Source organism: Agelaius tricolor, unplaced genomic scaffold (assembly GCF_023055355.1).
Source record: "Agelaius tricolor isolate 1412-34295 unplaced genomic scaffold, bAgeTri1.0.p SCAF_2, whole genome shotgun sequence".
In the NCBI taxonomy this organism is placed as follows: domain Eukaryota; kingdom Metazoa; phylum Chordata; class Aves; order Passeriformes; family Icteridae; genus Agelaius; species Agelaius tricolor.
The window spans coordinates 92,089,814-92,105,013 of NW_027269262.1; the positions used below are offsets into that span (position 1 = coordinate 92,089,814).

General features: G+C 40.8%; 1 protein-coding gene across 14 annotated transcripts in view; it reads right to left on the reverse strand.

The window, feature by feature from the left end:
* The window catches only part of PTK2 (protein tyrosine kinase 2), a 189,446-nt gene that overhangs the window by 129,781 nt on the left and 44,465 nt on the right, over nucleotides 1–15,200 (reverse strand). For 6 of the 14 annotated variants that reach the window (XM_071421880.1, XM_071421875.1, XM_071421876.1 and 3 more), the window contains exon 1: nucleotides 1,385–1,993. The exons of 2 other annotated variants lie outside the window; for them this stretch is intronic. In XM_071421880.1, the coding sequence (XP_071277981.1) occupies nucleotides 1,385–1,487 (103 nt within the window). In that variant the 5' untranslated portion in view covers nucleotides 1,488–1,993. Of the gene's footprint in view, nucleotides 1–1,384; nucleotides 1,995–15,200 lie in introns of those variants that run through there. 6 more of the 14 variants (XM_071421879.1, XM_071421873.1, XM_071421874.1 and 3 more) reach the window with 3 other exon arrangements.

Below are 15,200 nucleotides of genomic sequence, written 5' to 3' on the forward strand. Positions count from 1 at the left end.
AAGGAGATGAATCCAAATTTCATCTAATACTTCTGTTACCCAATTTATGACACACAGATCTGGCATTGTTGTTACCCCCTTCACGGTAAACAAGTTTTACTAAAAGCAAAGGACACTCTGTATTAGCTTTGTTTCCAGCTACCGTTACTCATTGTTTACTAAATATTATTCCCTTGTGAGCTGACAGGTTCTGTACTTCATGAAACCAGGGTGTGGCATTCCACTTTTCCCATTTCTAAGTCGATTCTACTGTGTGGTATAATATGTCAGTGTGTGGCAAGGACTAAAGTATTTCTGAAAGGTGCAGAAAGCAGGCAGGACAAAGTGTTAAATGCTTCTTCGTGTGACCTCCTAATTACTAGACAATAAAAACTGTAAATAAATTCAATTTTTTTTCCAAACAACTAATCAGCAGCTATGCCTATCGAATCCTTAGTTCAGATACGTTTACCCTGTACTTCTGAAGTAACTGGCTGTCCGTGATCCAAGATTACGGTGACGCAATACTTCACTGCCAGTTTCTCTTCCAAAAAAGAAAGTACATTGAAATGAAAGCAAGCACGAGGAAGGTTATGCTTACAACCAGCAACATTCAACTTTTTACAGTTGTTTTCCATCTAAGGAAGATTTGATTCTTTAGCTACTAACAGAATTTCGACCTTAATCCCTGTAAAGTCACATCCACAACTCCAATATACAAGAAACGTCCAGATGATAATACGGTAAATATTAAAGTCTTGGGGTGCAAATTAAGATTATCACGTGAATTACTTTCCCATGTCCATCTAACTATTGTTAAGCCTCAATTTCAAGTCCAACCGTCTAATAGTAATAAATTCATGCTCTGTGGCTACTTATTGTCTCCGTTTGGGGGTGGGTAATAGGGGTGGCAAATTCAGAGACATCAAGTAAAAACATGTGAGTCTTCCGCTCCCTACGATCAGGATCAGACACTTAAAAACTACTTCTTCTAAAAGGTGAGTGAAAGCAGGATCACCCTCGCAGCGGCTTCAAACGTACAAAGATCACAAACAAAGCCGTCAGATCCTCACATCAGTGCAAGTACAAACCAAACAGCTCAAGCGCTCTTTTCATTTCAAATAATTCTTAAAGGCTGAGGGAGAAAAAAAAAAAAAAAACCAAAAAAACAAAACACAAAACCCGAAGCATCCCAGCTGTCAGGTGAAGCAGCTCCTGCGGAGGGGCAGCTCCGCACTGCAAGCGCATGACCAGAATATTTATTTTCTAGCTTGGCTTTGAGAGGAAAAAAACCATGGAACCACAGGTGGTAAAGCGTTAAATTAAGAGGGAGAGAGAAATGCATACAGATATATACATACACACACATACACACTTCTTATATATAAATAAAAGGTCGGAGTACCTTTAGCCCAGCACATGGGGAAAGGGCTGCAGCCGCTTTTCTCCATGCAGCCCGCACCTGCCCGCCTCGGGGGCTGCTGCCCGGCCACCTCCAGCAGCCACATACACGGAGCGTGCTCGATGCCGGCCAGCTCCGGCACACAATGTCCCGATTCAGCGCTCCGGGCTCCTGCGGGGGGAGGCTGGAGGCGCCTGGACGTGCCGGATCCCGGCGAGAGGAGGGAGCCCCGGCCCTCCCCGGGGCGGTGCGCCTTCACCTGGCTGCGGGGGGAGCGCGGTCCCCCGGCCCGCCCGGGGCTCCAGCGCGCTCCGCTGCGGGGAAGCCGCGCCGCTGCCTCATCTCCCCCCGCCCCGGAGCATCATCCTCGTCCTCCACCTCCTCCTCCTCCCCGGGAGCGGTGCCGAGGCGGAGTGAGCCCTGCGGAGGAGGGCGGGCAGGGGCGGGAGGCGATTACCCGGCTGCCATTAATATGCTAATCCCCGTCTGCTGCCCGCGCCCGGCCGGCTCCGGTTCACCCTGGGCGCAGAGGCAGAGCGGGGGAAATGCTCTGGAAACGCCGCCCGGCCCGGCCGCGGACCGGCCTCGCTTCGCCGCCGCTGATGTTCCTGGTCCCGCACCGCCCCTCCCCTGCCGCACCCGCGTTTTGCCATCGCTTTTACACATTTGCTGTGTCCGCTTACCGACACAAGCGCCAGGCATCCTAAAAGCAAAACTTGGCTTTAAGCGCACGGGAACTTCCCTAAAAGCGCTGGAGAACTTCCCCAAAGTTCAGCAGGAATTGGGGTCACACGCTCCATCAGCACTTGCCTCACTCCACGAGATTAAGGATGGAAGAAGCCCGGCAGGGCTGCTTGGCCCTGAAGAATGAATATCGCAGCCCACACCAGTCCTTAGTGCCACATCCAGCCCCCTCTAAAGCCGGGGCTTCTTTATTGACTTCTCATCACAAGGCAAAGGTCACCTCAAACATTCACCCCAGATGGTGAAGGGCCTTTGTTTCTTCTTAACTTTGTAGCACCTAACACCAAAACTGCTCAAAATAGTTTTCTTTTAAAATGATGAGAATAAATACTGCAAAAGCCAATGTTTATAATAATCACACAACCAGGCAGAATGTGTGTATGGAAATAAAGCAAATATCCATTTTACAGCAAAGTATTTCACAAAAATTATAAATAACTGTTTCAGCCAGAACACGTATTAAAATCAACAGGAACGAGATTCACACTTATCATTAAAGCTCTTTATATATTCCACGGTAATCTCTTCTCACTCCCAGCCCTCAGCAGTAAGGCGTGAGGCTTATCCAAGACTAGAACCAAAAGGGAATTAATCTAAAGCCAGCAGCCTTCAACTTAACCTATCTGCCTACTTGTAGCAGCATGCACTTGTCTACAGCATATGTTTAATTACCACTCTTTACTGCCATCTCATTTCTCAATATACTGACTGGCCTTGCAGAATTAGTGGTCAAAATTCTTGATTAAAAAAAAAAGGAATTTTTAGCAACTGCGTTTGAGTATTGTCTGCTTCTCTATTTAAACGAGAAAAAATATTCACTGGAAAAAAAAAAAAAGAAAAAGAGAGAGAGAGATTAGGCCACAAGCAGGCCCATCAGATGTTCTGCATCACTGCTCAGGCACAAAGCTCTTTCTGGGGCTGAAGAAAGCCAAAGGGAACTGAAGACATGCCTGGGTGCCTTCCTCCCCCCACCACAAAGTTTTCCAAGCCCCTCAGTGTTACACAGACAGACAAACACTTCCAGTGACAAGGTCGATTATATTTACCTTCAATAATAAAGCAGAACATGCTACAGTAAATATTTAAATCCCCCAATTATTGTAGTAGTGTGGGTACAGAAGGGGCACAGACAGGCTCAGTGCCCCTCTGGTTCATGCTGCAGCTGGCAGGGCAGGAAATCTGCTTTTACACATCCAGCTCTGCCATTGGCTTCCTTGGTGACCTTGAGCAAGTCAGACTTGTTTCCTTCAAAAAAGGAAACTGCAGATACTTCAGTTTTCCTTCCATTGGTTTGTTCTGTGCTCTAGGGTGTAAAATATATTTTTAAAAATGTGTTTCTTCTATGAAACAAAAATGCTTTCCAGAAAAGCAGATAAAAAAATATCAAGAAGTAAAAAGGGGGGGGAAGGTTTAAATTAAATTTTATTTATAAAAACAAAACCCTTTAAATATCAACTGGTAAGTGCATTACCAAGGACAGTTTTAATAAACAGAATGTGTGGACTCTGTATTCTTTACACTTTTAACAGATGAGGCTAATACAGATTATCAATCCAAGTGTCAAGAGATACTGCCTGCTCATATAATAGCAGTATTATATTCATTCTTCTCAAGGACATATCTTCTTGTTTTTGTATTAGACTACAAAATGAAGGTGAAAACTAAGTACTTCATAACATGAGAATTTTTTAAATTCAATTTTAGAAGCTGTTCAACATTTTACACCCCAAATATGTATTTTTTCACTTAAACCAAGTGCTTCCTTGATGCTTTTAAAAAAATACTTAATATCTATTTGTTATTATAAGAAGTACACAGTGGACATATGCTCATCTTCTTCTTTAAAATAACATGATAATCTTTTTCTGCACCAAAAAAAAAAAAAAAAAAAAAAAAAAGGCCAAAAGCATAAAATTTATGTTCTGGAGATGTTCAGAAACCCCAAAATTCCAAGTTGCAGGGAGGAAGGCAGGCAGGGATGAAGCAGCAGCAGACAAGGCACAAAGTGAAAAAAAACCCCCAAACTTCAGAAGTTAAATACATCTCCAGTATACAGAGTATACTGAGTATTTACAACATTTTATAAATACTGCTCCTCAAGTAGGTATCTGGGCAGCATTTATGTAAAGTAATCTGTTTTAAGTAATGCCAATCAGATTATACCATTTACTGAGGTAAGAAACATCTGTCAGAAATTAGGGCTGTGGAACAGGAGCATTGGTTCTTGTTGTGCAAGATGCATTTGCTGACACACTCTGATAGTATGTGTGTAGCAGTTTCTGGGTAAGCAATGATGATAACAGCTATCAAAGAAAAACCTAAAAAAGTATTTAATAGAAAAAGAAGAATTCATAAGTTTTTACTAAGAATATGTAGAAGCACTGGCCATTTTCCTTAGCACACATTCTAACCAGAAAAAAAGCTCAGACTACCCCAATAACAACAGACAGGCCAAGGTCAGCTAAGAAATGGAATTCTGCCCCAAGAAAATTCAAGTTAAGACTTTTCTGCTATGACTATGATTTTGGTTGCTCAATTTCAGCTTGTTTTTAAAGACTACTGATTATCAGCATCAGCTTTTGGAAAGCAAGAGGGGAGGAAAAAAGTGAGAAGTATTTTTTTAATTGTACCAAGGCATTAAGTTTTTAAAATTTTCTTTGTGGTGCTGAGCCTGTCTCCTATTGATGTCGCCTTCAAAAATCAAGAAGCTCTGGGGAGCAAAGGGTTAAACAGCAGGGTTTAGTTTTTTACAATTGTGACACATATAAAAGGCTGTCTGATTTTTTCCACTCAAGCTTATCCAAACAAAAACAAAGATCAGGCCCATCACACAAACTGGCAAACCCTGGCTTTCTCCATGGTCATGTCCAGAGCTGGAACTCCTGGGGGTGTCCCAGAGACCTCATCAGCACAGAACTGACCCCAGTTTCTCCCTCAGTAAATGCCATTATTAGGAACTCTCTGCTATTCAACTAATTTTTTTTCACAACAGTTAATATCTCTATTCAACAATAGCAATAGCTGGCAAGTTGGAGCATTGTTAGGAAGGAGACCAGGACAGAACCAAACAGGGAATACTTGTCCAAGTTCCACTGTGCTGAGAAATCAAACTGAACTCAGGATTTGGAAACTGTGAAGAAAACAGACAGATTGGTACCAGGGTAGTGCTGCAGAGCAGAACAGAAATTTGCTTTTCAGCTCCTCTCCAGCAACACCTCAGCCACCAGATGAACAGCAACAGAGATCTCCTCCAAGGGAGAAAAGAGCAGCCTATTCACTTGTTAGAACAAAACCAAAGAGCTAGAGCCCAGAGCACAGCCATGACATCAGCATTAGGGTTGGAGGCACCTCTGCTCTGGAGACAGGACAGAGTGAGGAATGTTCAGCCTGGACAAGGCCCCAGGGAGATCGTGGAGCCCCTTCCAGTGCCTGGAGAGGGACTTCTGACAAGGGCACATGGTGACAGGACAAGGAGGAATGGCTTTGAACTGAAAGAATATGTGTTTAAATTAAGTATTAGGAAGCTATTCTTCACTATGAGGATGGTGAGACACATCCAGAGAAATCATGGATGCCCCATCCCTGGAAGTGTTCAGGGCCAGGTTGGATGGAGCTTTGAGCAACCTGGTCTGGTCTAAGGTGACTGTGTCCATAACAGGGGGTGGGAAGTAGATGATCTTGAAGGGCCCTTCCAACCTAATCTGTTCTGTGATGCTTATTATGATTCTGGATTCAATAATTCATAGTCTTAGCCACTTCATGGGCTACTGTTTATCACTCTAGTAATTTCTAGAAGCTGAAGAGCAAGGGCAATGTTTTGAAGGAGATCTGCAAATTCCTGTAGGAGATGGAAGAAGAGTTCATTGCATTCATCTAGCTGATAAAGAAAGTTTTCAAACAAAGTTTACCCTCAGAACAAGTGCAGGATTTTTTTGGTAAAGCCACAAATGCTCTCTACCATGACAACTGCAGCCCACAAAGCTGAGAGTGGCTGATGAATGTTCTAAAAATTAGAACATGTTTATTGATCAAGTGACAGTCTTCTGCATCTGAATTAATTCACTTTTCCTAGTTAGTATCCAGAATTCCTCAAACATGCTGTCCAGACACTGTAACTGCACTGTAATCTTCATTCATTTTCATTCCCTCAAATTAGTTCTTCGTGCGAGTTTTTTCTAAATATTCTAATTATTCTTTGGGTATATGCATTATTTTAAAGTGTAAAATATAATCTACCCTAAGTTTCCTCTTAGCCAAAGTCAAACAAACATCATCTTTGTTCACAGGAACTACTGAAAAATGGTGCATTGTAATTAGAACAAATCCAAAATGACAACTCCTGACCTCTGCCTTACTCTAAACTCAGGTTTGCTAAGGCTGTTTTGGAAATCTGCCTTGGATTACCTGGTCTCTATCACCCTTGCCCCCAAGGAACTCTTTCTGCTCCACCCACACCTCCTCTAGCTCAGTTTCCTCCTGAACACCCTCTGCCAAAAGGCACAGAGGACAACAGGGTGATGGGCTCCAGGACCTCCAAAGGTCTCTGCAGACTGAGAACCTCTGTCATCATTCTCCTGCCACCAGAGATGGTCTTTCTTATTTAACTCTGAGCATTCTGACAGCAGAACTGAAAGAAAAATGATATTTTACTTTAAGTGTCAAAATCCAAGCCCAGTTTTTCAACAGAAATGATTCAGCACATCTGAGAGGCAGCATCACCTCCATGAATTCATTTTAGACTTTGCAATATGAGCAAACTCTAATTCCATGCTCCAGACTACATTAGGCCATTTTTCTCCTGAAGAAGAAAGATAGAGAGCACTTAGATAAACTCATTCTAGAATATAAACTGCTGAGGATCTCTGCTTAAGACATTCTTTTGGCAAAAAGTCAGTCCAATACTGAATTTATTGTTACATTTCTCCATTTGGTGAGCTTAATAGTAAGATAATCTTGGGTATTCCCAAAAAGTTCAGAGTTTTAAAACAACACTTTGTGACCCTCTGAACCATGGTCACCTGTTTAGCTTTATGATCTTCTGAGCTACGTTTTATAACAGTAGTTGTCAGAATTCATTGGTTTTATTTTCAAATCTTAACCTATTGTAGTAGTGAGGTGGGGAGCAGGACAGATCAGGGTGTTGGGAGAGAGCAGGAGGAATCCATTGTTAATGAGGTTTCCCACACCTCCCCTTCCCAAGGGATCCTGTGATGCTGTGCAGCAGAGCAGGCAGCAGTGCAGCCTCCCAGCCTCTGCTGTTAAGAAAACAGATGTTAAAAGGGACACTAAGTTAACTTTAATTTTATTATTCCATAAATAAAGGCTAGCCATTTTTTAAACCCATATGGGTTGTATTAGTTTTCAGGCATAAAAGTTGTAGCAGATTTCCTTGTGGGTGGATTAAGCTGCTCATCTTCTCCCACTTCCTTCCATTTATTTTTTGAAGACTGCTGTAGAGAAAGATAAAGTCAATGCCATGAAAGATGAAAAAGGTTTAAAATTACTCCTTCCTTAGGACACTGATTCAAAATCTCTGTTTCTTCTTGTTCGAGGCTATTTACAAAAAAATCCACCCAACAAAACCATTTCTATCCTCAGGACATCTTTGAGAAGTTCATTCACTATTCCATTGCTTAAAGCTAAATCTACTTCATGGACACCTGGAGAGAAGAGGTGAAAAAAAAGAGAAAAAGTGAATCCTACACATGCTATTCTTTATTTTACTGCAAAATATAATTTGGTCTGTGACAGATTCACTGTGCTTATCAGTTTGCATTGTGTATCTTCAGCCTCCAGTGTGGGGGGACTAGAGGAGGAGTCCAGAGGCACTCTCCAAATGGTCACCAGAACTTTCCTTGACCTAACAAAAACCTTCCATTTATGAGGTAAACACAGTAGAAGGTATCTGAAGGGGAAGGAGCCCAGCCCTTTGATGCTGTTTAAAGGAATTGCATTTTGTGAGGATTACTTTTGCTCAGTGGAGGAGATTCAGGAGTGGATCAGTTGACCTTACAGATTCTTAAAATCCACCTTTATCAATTCAAGGGTAACCTAGAAATAATTAGCCACATCTTCTAAGAGGGATCTAGGAAAATAAAGTTGCTTCTGGATCAGCAAATCTCTTCAGTGTCTTCTTGTGTCTGCTGCTTTCTCTCTCATCTATCTAAGAAGAAATTAAACAAAAAAGTAAGAAAGCTGTGCAGCCATGTAGGGCCACATAGTTATTTACCAGAAATGGTGTCACCTGGATGTGTCTTTCCTGTCCTGCTTCTCCTCCAGATGCCAAATACAAAGCTAAAACAACAGCTCATCAAAACTCTTTCAGTTGCAAACATCTTTTTAGTTGAATCTGACTCCCAGTGTTACATAAACCACAGATATAACATCAGCAACTCCTCAGACTCCCAAACTATTAAATGCAATTACAAACTGAATAAAACAGTAATCCATGACCTCACAATAATGCAGTATTTTTCCATTTATGTATGAAAACACACTGGTGGAACAGTTCATATTGTATTTCTTAGTGAAGGATGAGCATAGCAAAAATCCCTTATATATAAACAAACTCTTATAGGCTAAAACAAAGAGCTATTTAAGTTTAAAATTCCAGAGTCACAGAACAAAGCAACAAGCCAATGCTGATACCCTTCAAGTCTAAGAAAGCAGAAAATTAAAAATTAATTTTTAATTCTTACACATCTTTTAAAAGTTTTGTAACACAAACATTAATGTACTTACTATATTACCAAGCAAATTCAGTGCCTGAGCTATCAAGCAAAGAAAAGCATATTTAAAAAAATAAGAAAATATTGTTAAACAGGCACAAATCCCCCTTCTTCTCTGTAATTAGCAAAATCTGGATTGAAAAATTCCAAAAAATAGTTTGATGCTTTGTTTAGGAGAACCTCTAGTAGAGGCCAGGTGTAACTGAGCCTCTAAGCCACACAAAATTCAATTCCTATTCACTTTAATCAAGTGAATCTTCCTATTTTGTACCAAGAAGGGATATTCACTTTTCAGGAACTTTCAGTTACATTGCTGCTTCATGAGACCAGCAATAAACTTCCAAGGATCAGCTCCTCAGGCAGTCATTTTATGCTGCTACAGGGAATAAAAGGTCATCCTCAGCTAACACAAAATCTTTTATTCAATGCAAAATCCACCACCTTAAATAGCCTCATTTGCTCCTCCAATTACACAAGACTGCACAGTTCTGCTGAACAAGTTCTGTTTACCTAGGAAAATGCCTGCAGAGTGGTGTCAAAGAGCTCAGAAACACAAGAACTTGTTGCTTCATCTTAAGAAAGGCTCCCAGGAGCTCAGCACCAAATGCAGCTCAAGTTATGGAGCAGTTACAGGATGGAGCAGCATTCAGTGTCAAAGGCAGCACATATCCACATATCCCCTCTCTGCATCCTTTCAGACCTGGAAATTGATGAGCAGACCAATGCAACCTCTGCTCTGTAGCTCCAAACTCAGCTGAGCTTGAAGTGCAGTGAGCTTTACCCAGGGACTTGACAACTTCAGCACAAAAGGCTTTGATGAAGATGGAAACAGATGTGCAAGAATGCTGATATAAAAATGAAAATAGGCAAGGCCAAGATGTACAAAACCAACTGATACAGCTGGCAAAGATGTCTGGGCACAGCCCTTCTTCAGATCTGAAGAAGGGATGTTAAATAAGTATCCTATGTCTTCAGATGATAAACAAAAGATCAAAAAGCCAAAAAAACTCCTTTCTGATGGCAGCCTGAATGACCTACTTTACCAAACATCACAGGGCCAGCACTGTCAGCATGTAACAGCATCTGACAGGGCCAAGAGCTCATCTCTTGCACAGTTCTGAGCTGCAGAGCACAGCTTCCAAAAAACCTCTGGTACTGCTCTCCACAATCCCATTTGATGCATTTCAAGACTCAGCACTCAAGCTTTTAAGTGAACATGAGTCCAGGACAAAGAAATATCAGTGCCTGCATAAACAGAGGAAGAATATAAACCTTGTCCTGCCACACAGACATGAAGAAGAAATGTCATAAACTTAAACTGGGAGTAGGAGAGTTCAAGGACCCTGAAATAAATGCCTAATAAGATTTTTTAAATTGCAGAAGAAGATGTGAAACTGTCATCTTAATAGGTTAAATATCTTCAAGGAATGACTTAAGTCACGTTTGCCTTGGGGTAGGTAGAATTGTTTCACCCCTCAAGTTTTGAAGTCATTAGACAAAGCCTGATCACTGTCCTTAAAATTTTTACTTAATACTCTACTTTTAGAAGTTCTATATAAAAATCTCAGTAATTATGTTACTGATGTTTCCAGCAGCTCAGTGGTAGTCACTACCTCCAACACCTCACTGGATCATTTGCCTCCCTCACCCTTCTCTATTGCAAAGCCTCAAATTTCAATACCTTTTACTCCACCTCTGGGAGGGCACATAGATGACCATGGAACAGTCAGCAGGAATTTCAGTGCTAATCAATAATTTTTTACTGGGACTAAAAGCCTTAGTAGCAGTCTAACCTTTCCTTAGTACCATAAAACTCCCTAAGTTGGAAGGGACCCACAATTTTCATCAAGTCCAACTCCTGGCCCAGGACAGGAACCCAGACAATCCCCCCATGTGCCTGAGAGAGTTGTCCAAACACTCCTGGACTGTCAGGAATGCTGCTGTGACCATTTCCCTGGGAAATCTGTTCCAGTCCCCAGCCACCCTCTGGGTGAAGAACCTTTTCCTAATATCCAGCTTAAACCTCCCCTGACACCGTTTCTGGCCATTCCCTCGGGTCCTGGTCACCACAGAGAAGAGATCTCTAGTGGAGATCAGAGATACTAATTCAGCTGCTCTTCAAATCCATGAAAATTGGCTTCACTGAGACATCTGAAGACAATGTGAATCACAACATAAAGTCTATTAATCCTGGAAATACAGTTCCAGTATTTCTCTGTATTAAGCCTTTCACAAAAAGAGTTATCAAAGATAATTCTCCCCGATTGTCATGGAAGAAAAAAATCAAACCATGTGAAACCATTCCAGTAAGTCATCTGAATGGACAATAACTAGAAACTTCAAAGATCTTCTTAAAGGAATAATTAGTGCACAAAGATATAATCTGGAAAACATCTTTGTGCCGGAGTTAAACAATGTAAGAATTCCTTAAGAAGTTTCCCATCTATCTCAAGTGTAATTCCAGCCCACTAATGGAAGCACAGGCATTTAACAGCCCCCTTCTGTTATCCTGACCCTTCCTCAGAGTTAAGTCCTGAGGAAAAATGTACTTGCTACAAGAACAGACTTTGTTGTCGTTAAGTTTGACCCTTCTGTATGAAAACCTGAAGAACATCAGCTTTATACCTGACAAAAGAATTTTTGTAGCTTTTCATATTCAAATTAGTGGTCCCCAGAGAAAAGGCCTGCATGACACACCACAGCTATCATAAGGTGATGGGATATTTTCTTAAATATGTTCTTATTTTAAATATTAAATTTAATATTTTCTTCTGAAAATAAAAAAGGGAAGGGGGGGAAGCCATAGGTATCGATTTTTGTTCTTACTTCCTTTTCCCAGCCTTCGCTGTACAAACAAAGCCAGCACAAACAAGTTATGGGCTAAGGGCACAAGGAGAGGGTTCAAACTATACATTAAGGATGTAAAAATAAACGAAAGGAAAGATCATATAATCCTTTATTTATGGTCATTTTAGGCGTAACTTACAACAAAACACTTGATTAAAGTTCACCGTGCAATGTTTTTCCTCTTGGTTCACTGTAGTCAGTGATGTTCCTCTTCAAACAAGCTCGTGTGTATTTTGGGAGAAGATCCCAAGCCACTCCCAGCCCAGGTCTTGCAGAACAAAACACACACTAATAACTAACATTTTGTATAAGCCAACTACACAAGATCCAGCTTGATACTGAGATTCTTTCTTTCAGTCCCACTGTTATCCCCACCCTTCCTTCACTCCATAGCTGTTGCTGTGAAGACCCTGGGTAGTAACACACTCCAACACTACAGCAAGGGGTTACAGAAATTCACAGAAGCTGCACTTTCTGTGGAACAGTTGTATAAAAACAGTCAATGCATTGTGAGCATCAGCAGAACAGACTGAAGAACACATAGTTAGGAACCATGATTTTTGGACTCTTCAGTTTGCCACATTTCATCTTCTCCTTAAGTAATTCTGCACCAGAACAAGACAGTTTGAGTGACTGTCACTGAAGGTTCTGTGCTGTAAAGGAGCAGCAGAAGCTCATTCCCAATATCCTGATGCCCTGATTATAACTACTCTCCATGTGCCAGGCTGGCTCTGTTCTTGGATTTGTTTTTTCTCCTGTAAAAAAGGTTGATGAATTCTCCAATTACTCTTAGCAGATACACATTCTCCACCTTGCCTATACAAAAACTTTTACAAACCAAAAAAAAACCTGCTATGACAAAAGTAAAAAACAATCCTGAAACCCCTAACCACTTATCAAAAACCCTTAAAAAATCTTTTTTAAATGTGCAACTATTCAATGTCCCATTTTTGTAACTTTGAAAGAGTCTAGACAAAATTTTAATTCAGATGTCCAAGTGCATCATTAGAATAACCTTTGCCAACATCCCCCCAGCTGTTTCTGCACAACCACCAGCAGCCAGTTTGCCAGCAGGAACATCCATGTGGCTGCACAGAGTGCAAAGAACTTTTCTGAACTGCCAGGTCCTGCATATCTGCTTTAATGGCACAGGACCCACAAGGAACCACTTTTGCTCTGTATTCCTTTGACACCAAAACAGGTAAACATCTTCTCAGAGTACATAGGCATCCTGTTCCAAGCAAAACATTACTACAAGTTATTTATTTTTTGACAGCATGTAGTACAGAGCTCGAAGTTCCTCTGCAATTCCTCTGATATTGTACCAACAAAAATCTGTAGTTCACATTCAACAGTTTCTGTCCAAGGTGTCCCTTCCTCCCCACAAAAAAATAAACCCCTAAGAATTTTCAATGTTTTCTTCTTTTATATTTTGTCCAAAAGCTCTATAACTTGCCTTTTTTTTCTCTTCTTTTTTTTTTTAAGAAGAATGCCAACTGTTAGTATGTTTAAAATAAAGCACCGAATGATCCCCACTCCTTGCACCCTTAACTACACAAGACAAATTCAGAAATTCACCACCTCTCAGATGGAAGATTGACAAATCTCTCCCTGGTAAACCTGGCTGAGGACTGTCACCAGGTGCCCACATGACAATAAGGCTCAAGTTTCTTGTCCATCCTCAGCGAGAAAATAAATATTATCTTATTATTTCTAAAACAAACTTGCCAAACTAGGAATAAAATCACATTCACTATCTTAAAAATGAAGAGTATTTGCAGCTGACTTCATTCAAAGCTGAACTGCATAACTGTTATTCAGGATATTTCAGGTTATCCAGGGTGGAGCAGTCACACCATTTTCTACCACTTGCAAAAGAACAATTTTCCCTAGGAAAACTATCCATATCCCTCCAAACAGCATAATTCCTAAAGATGTCATTTGAAATATCAATTTCTAAGGAAGCAGATAAAAAATTCCAATATGTTCTAAATGAGAAATTAATTAAAACAAAGAAAAATATCTTAGATATTCCACATTCAAGTGGTACATTTGCCTATGATGCACCCTTGATTGCTGGAATTCTTCTACTTTGAGGTGACTGCCCAGGAATAAGGCAAGAACAATCCTCACAGCAGTGTGGATGTCTCCAAAACCATGGGAGCCAGAGCTACAGGAAATGATTGGGGAATGTGCTGAACTGCTGATTTTTTGTTTATTTTAAAGTGTCAGACTTTATTGATCCAGCTTGTTAAGATTCATAGGGACACAGGACAGAGGATCTGAAGGACCTTTCATGTCATCAAATCTTACTCCCTCCCTGCCTCCTTATGCAATCATGTCACAGTCCCATTAAGTGCCCAATATATCAAATTTCACTTTCTTTGAGCATAAAATCAGTCTAGAGCAGGTACCAGGGTTGCCACATCATTTCCAATAAACGTGGTTTATGTCCTGATTTTTAATACATACTCTCAATTCTCTATATTGAAACTTCTTTTCTTTTACCCCCTCTCCTCCTTTTTCCTCTATCCCTTTACACAACCCCAGAAAAACAATGTTCTGCAGCCAGGGCAAGTTTCTTAACTATAAATCATTTCACAGAGTGCCCTGGCAAATGGGGGAGGATCCTGACAGCTGGAAGAAAGCAAATGGAACTTGAAGAGGGGAGGGTCTGGATGACTAAGGCTGGTCACCCTTACCTCCGTCACTGACAAAGTGGAGGAAGTAACAACACTGGAAGCCACTTCTAAACAAATGAGGACAATGAGGTGATGAGAAATAGCCACCAAGGATTTATGAAAGGGAAAACATGCCTGATCAACCTAATGAACTTCTTTGATGAAAATACAAGCTTGAAGAAGATGTTGAGTTGTCATTTCTCTTAAGTTCAGCAACACTTTCAACACTGTCTCCCATGACAGCACCATAATACACAAACTGATGAAGTTATGGACTGAATAAATGGACAGAGAGATGGCCTGGAAACTGCCTGGACTGTCAGGTTCAAATTTCTAAAGGAGAAACACTACAATTTAGCTAACTTGCACTTTCTACATGTGTTTAATATATCTCATCACCTCAGTATTAATACACAGGTCAGCCTCACTAATAAAAATGTTTTCCTTCCTAAATCTTGCTGTTGCTCTTGCCCTGTGTGGACAATTAGCTATAAAATACAGATGGGAATGCAGGAAAGAGGGCAGTGTCAAAAGCACAGTCAGAATAAGCCAAGAAAGTTTCACTGGAAAGGTTGGAAAATACACAGATTTCATGTCAAGGTCTAAGCTGTCACCTCCCCAAGCCTTCAACACAAAACCACGAGACAATTGACAGTGGCAGTTTACAAAGGATAAATACATTGCTTTTCCTAGTATCAGAGGTATATAACAATGGGAAAATGCATTTTAGGAGGTATAGATGATTAACCTTTTAAAACTACTCAACAAAATTCTAAAATATGAAGATTTGGAAGAGAAACTTCTTCCAAGTGACATTTA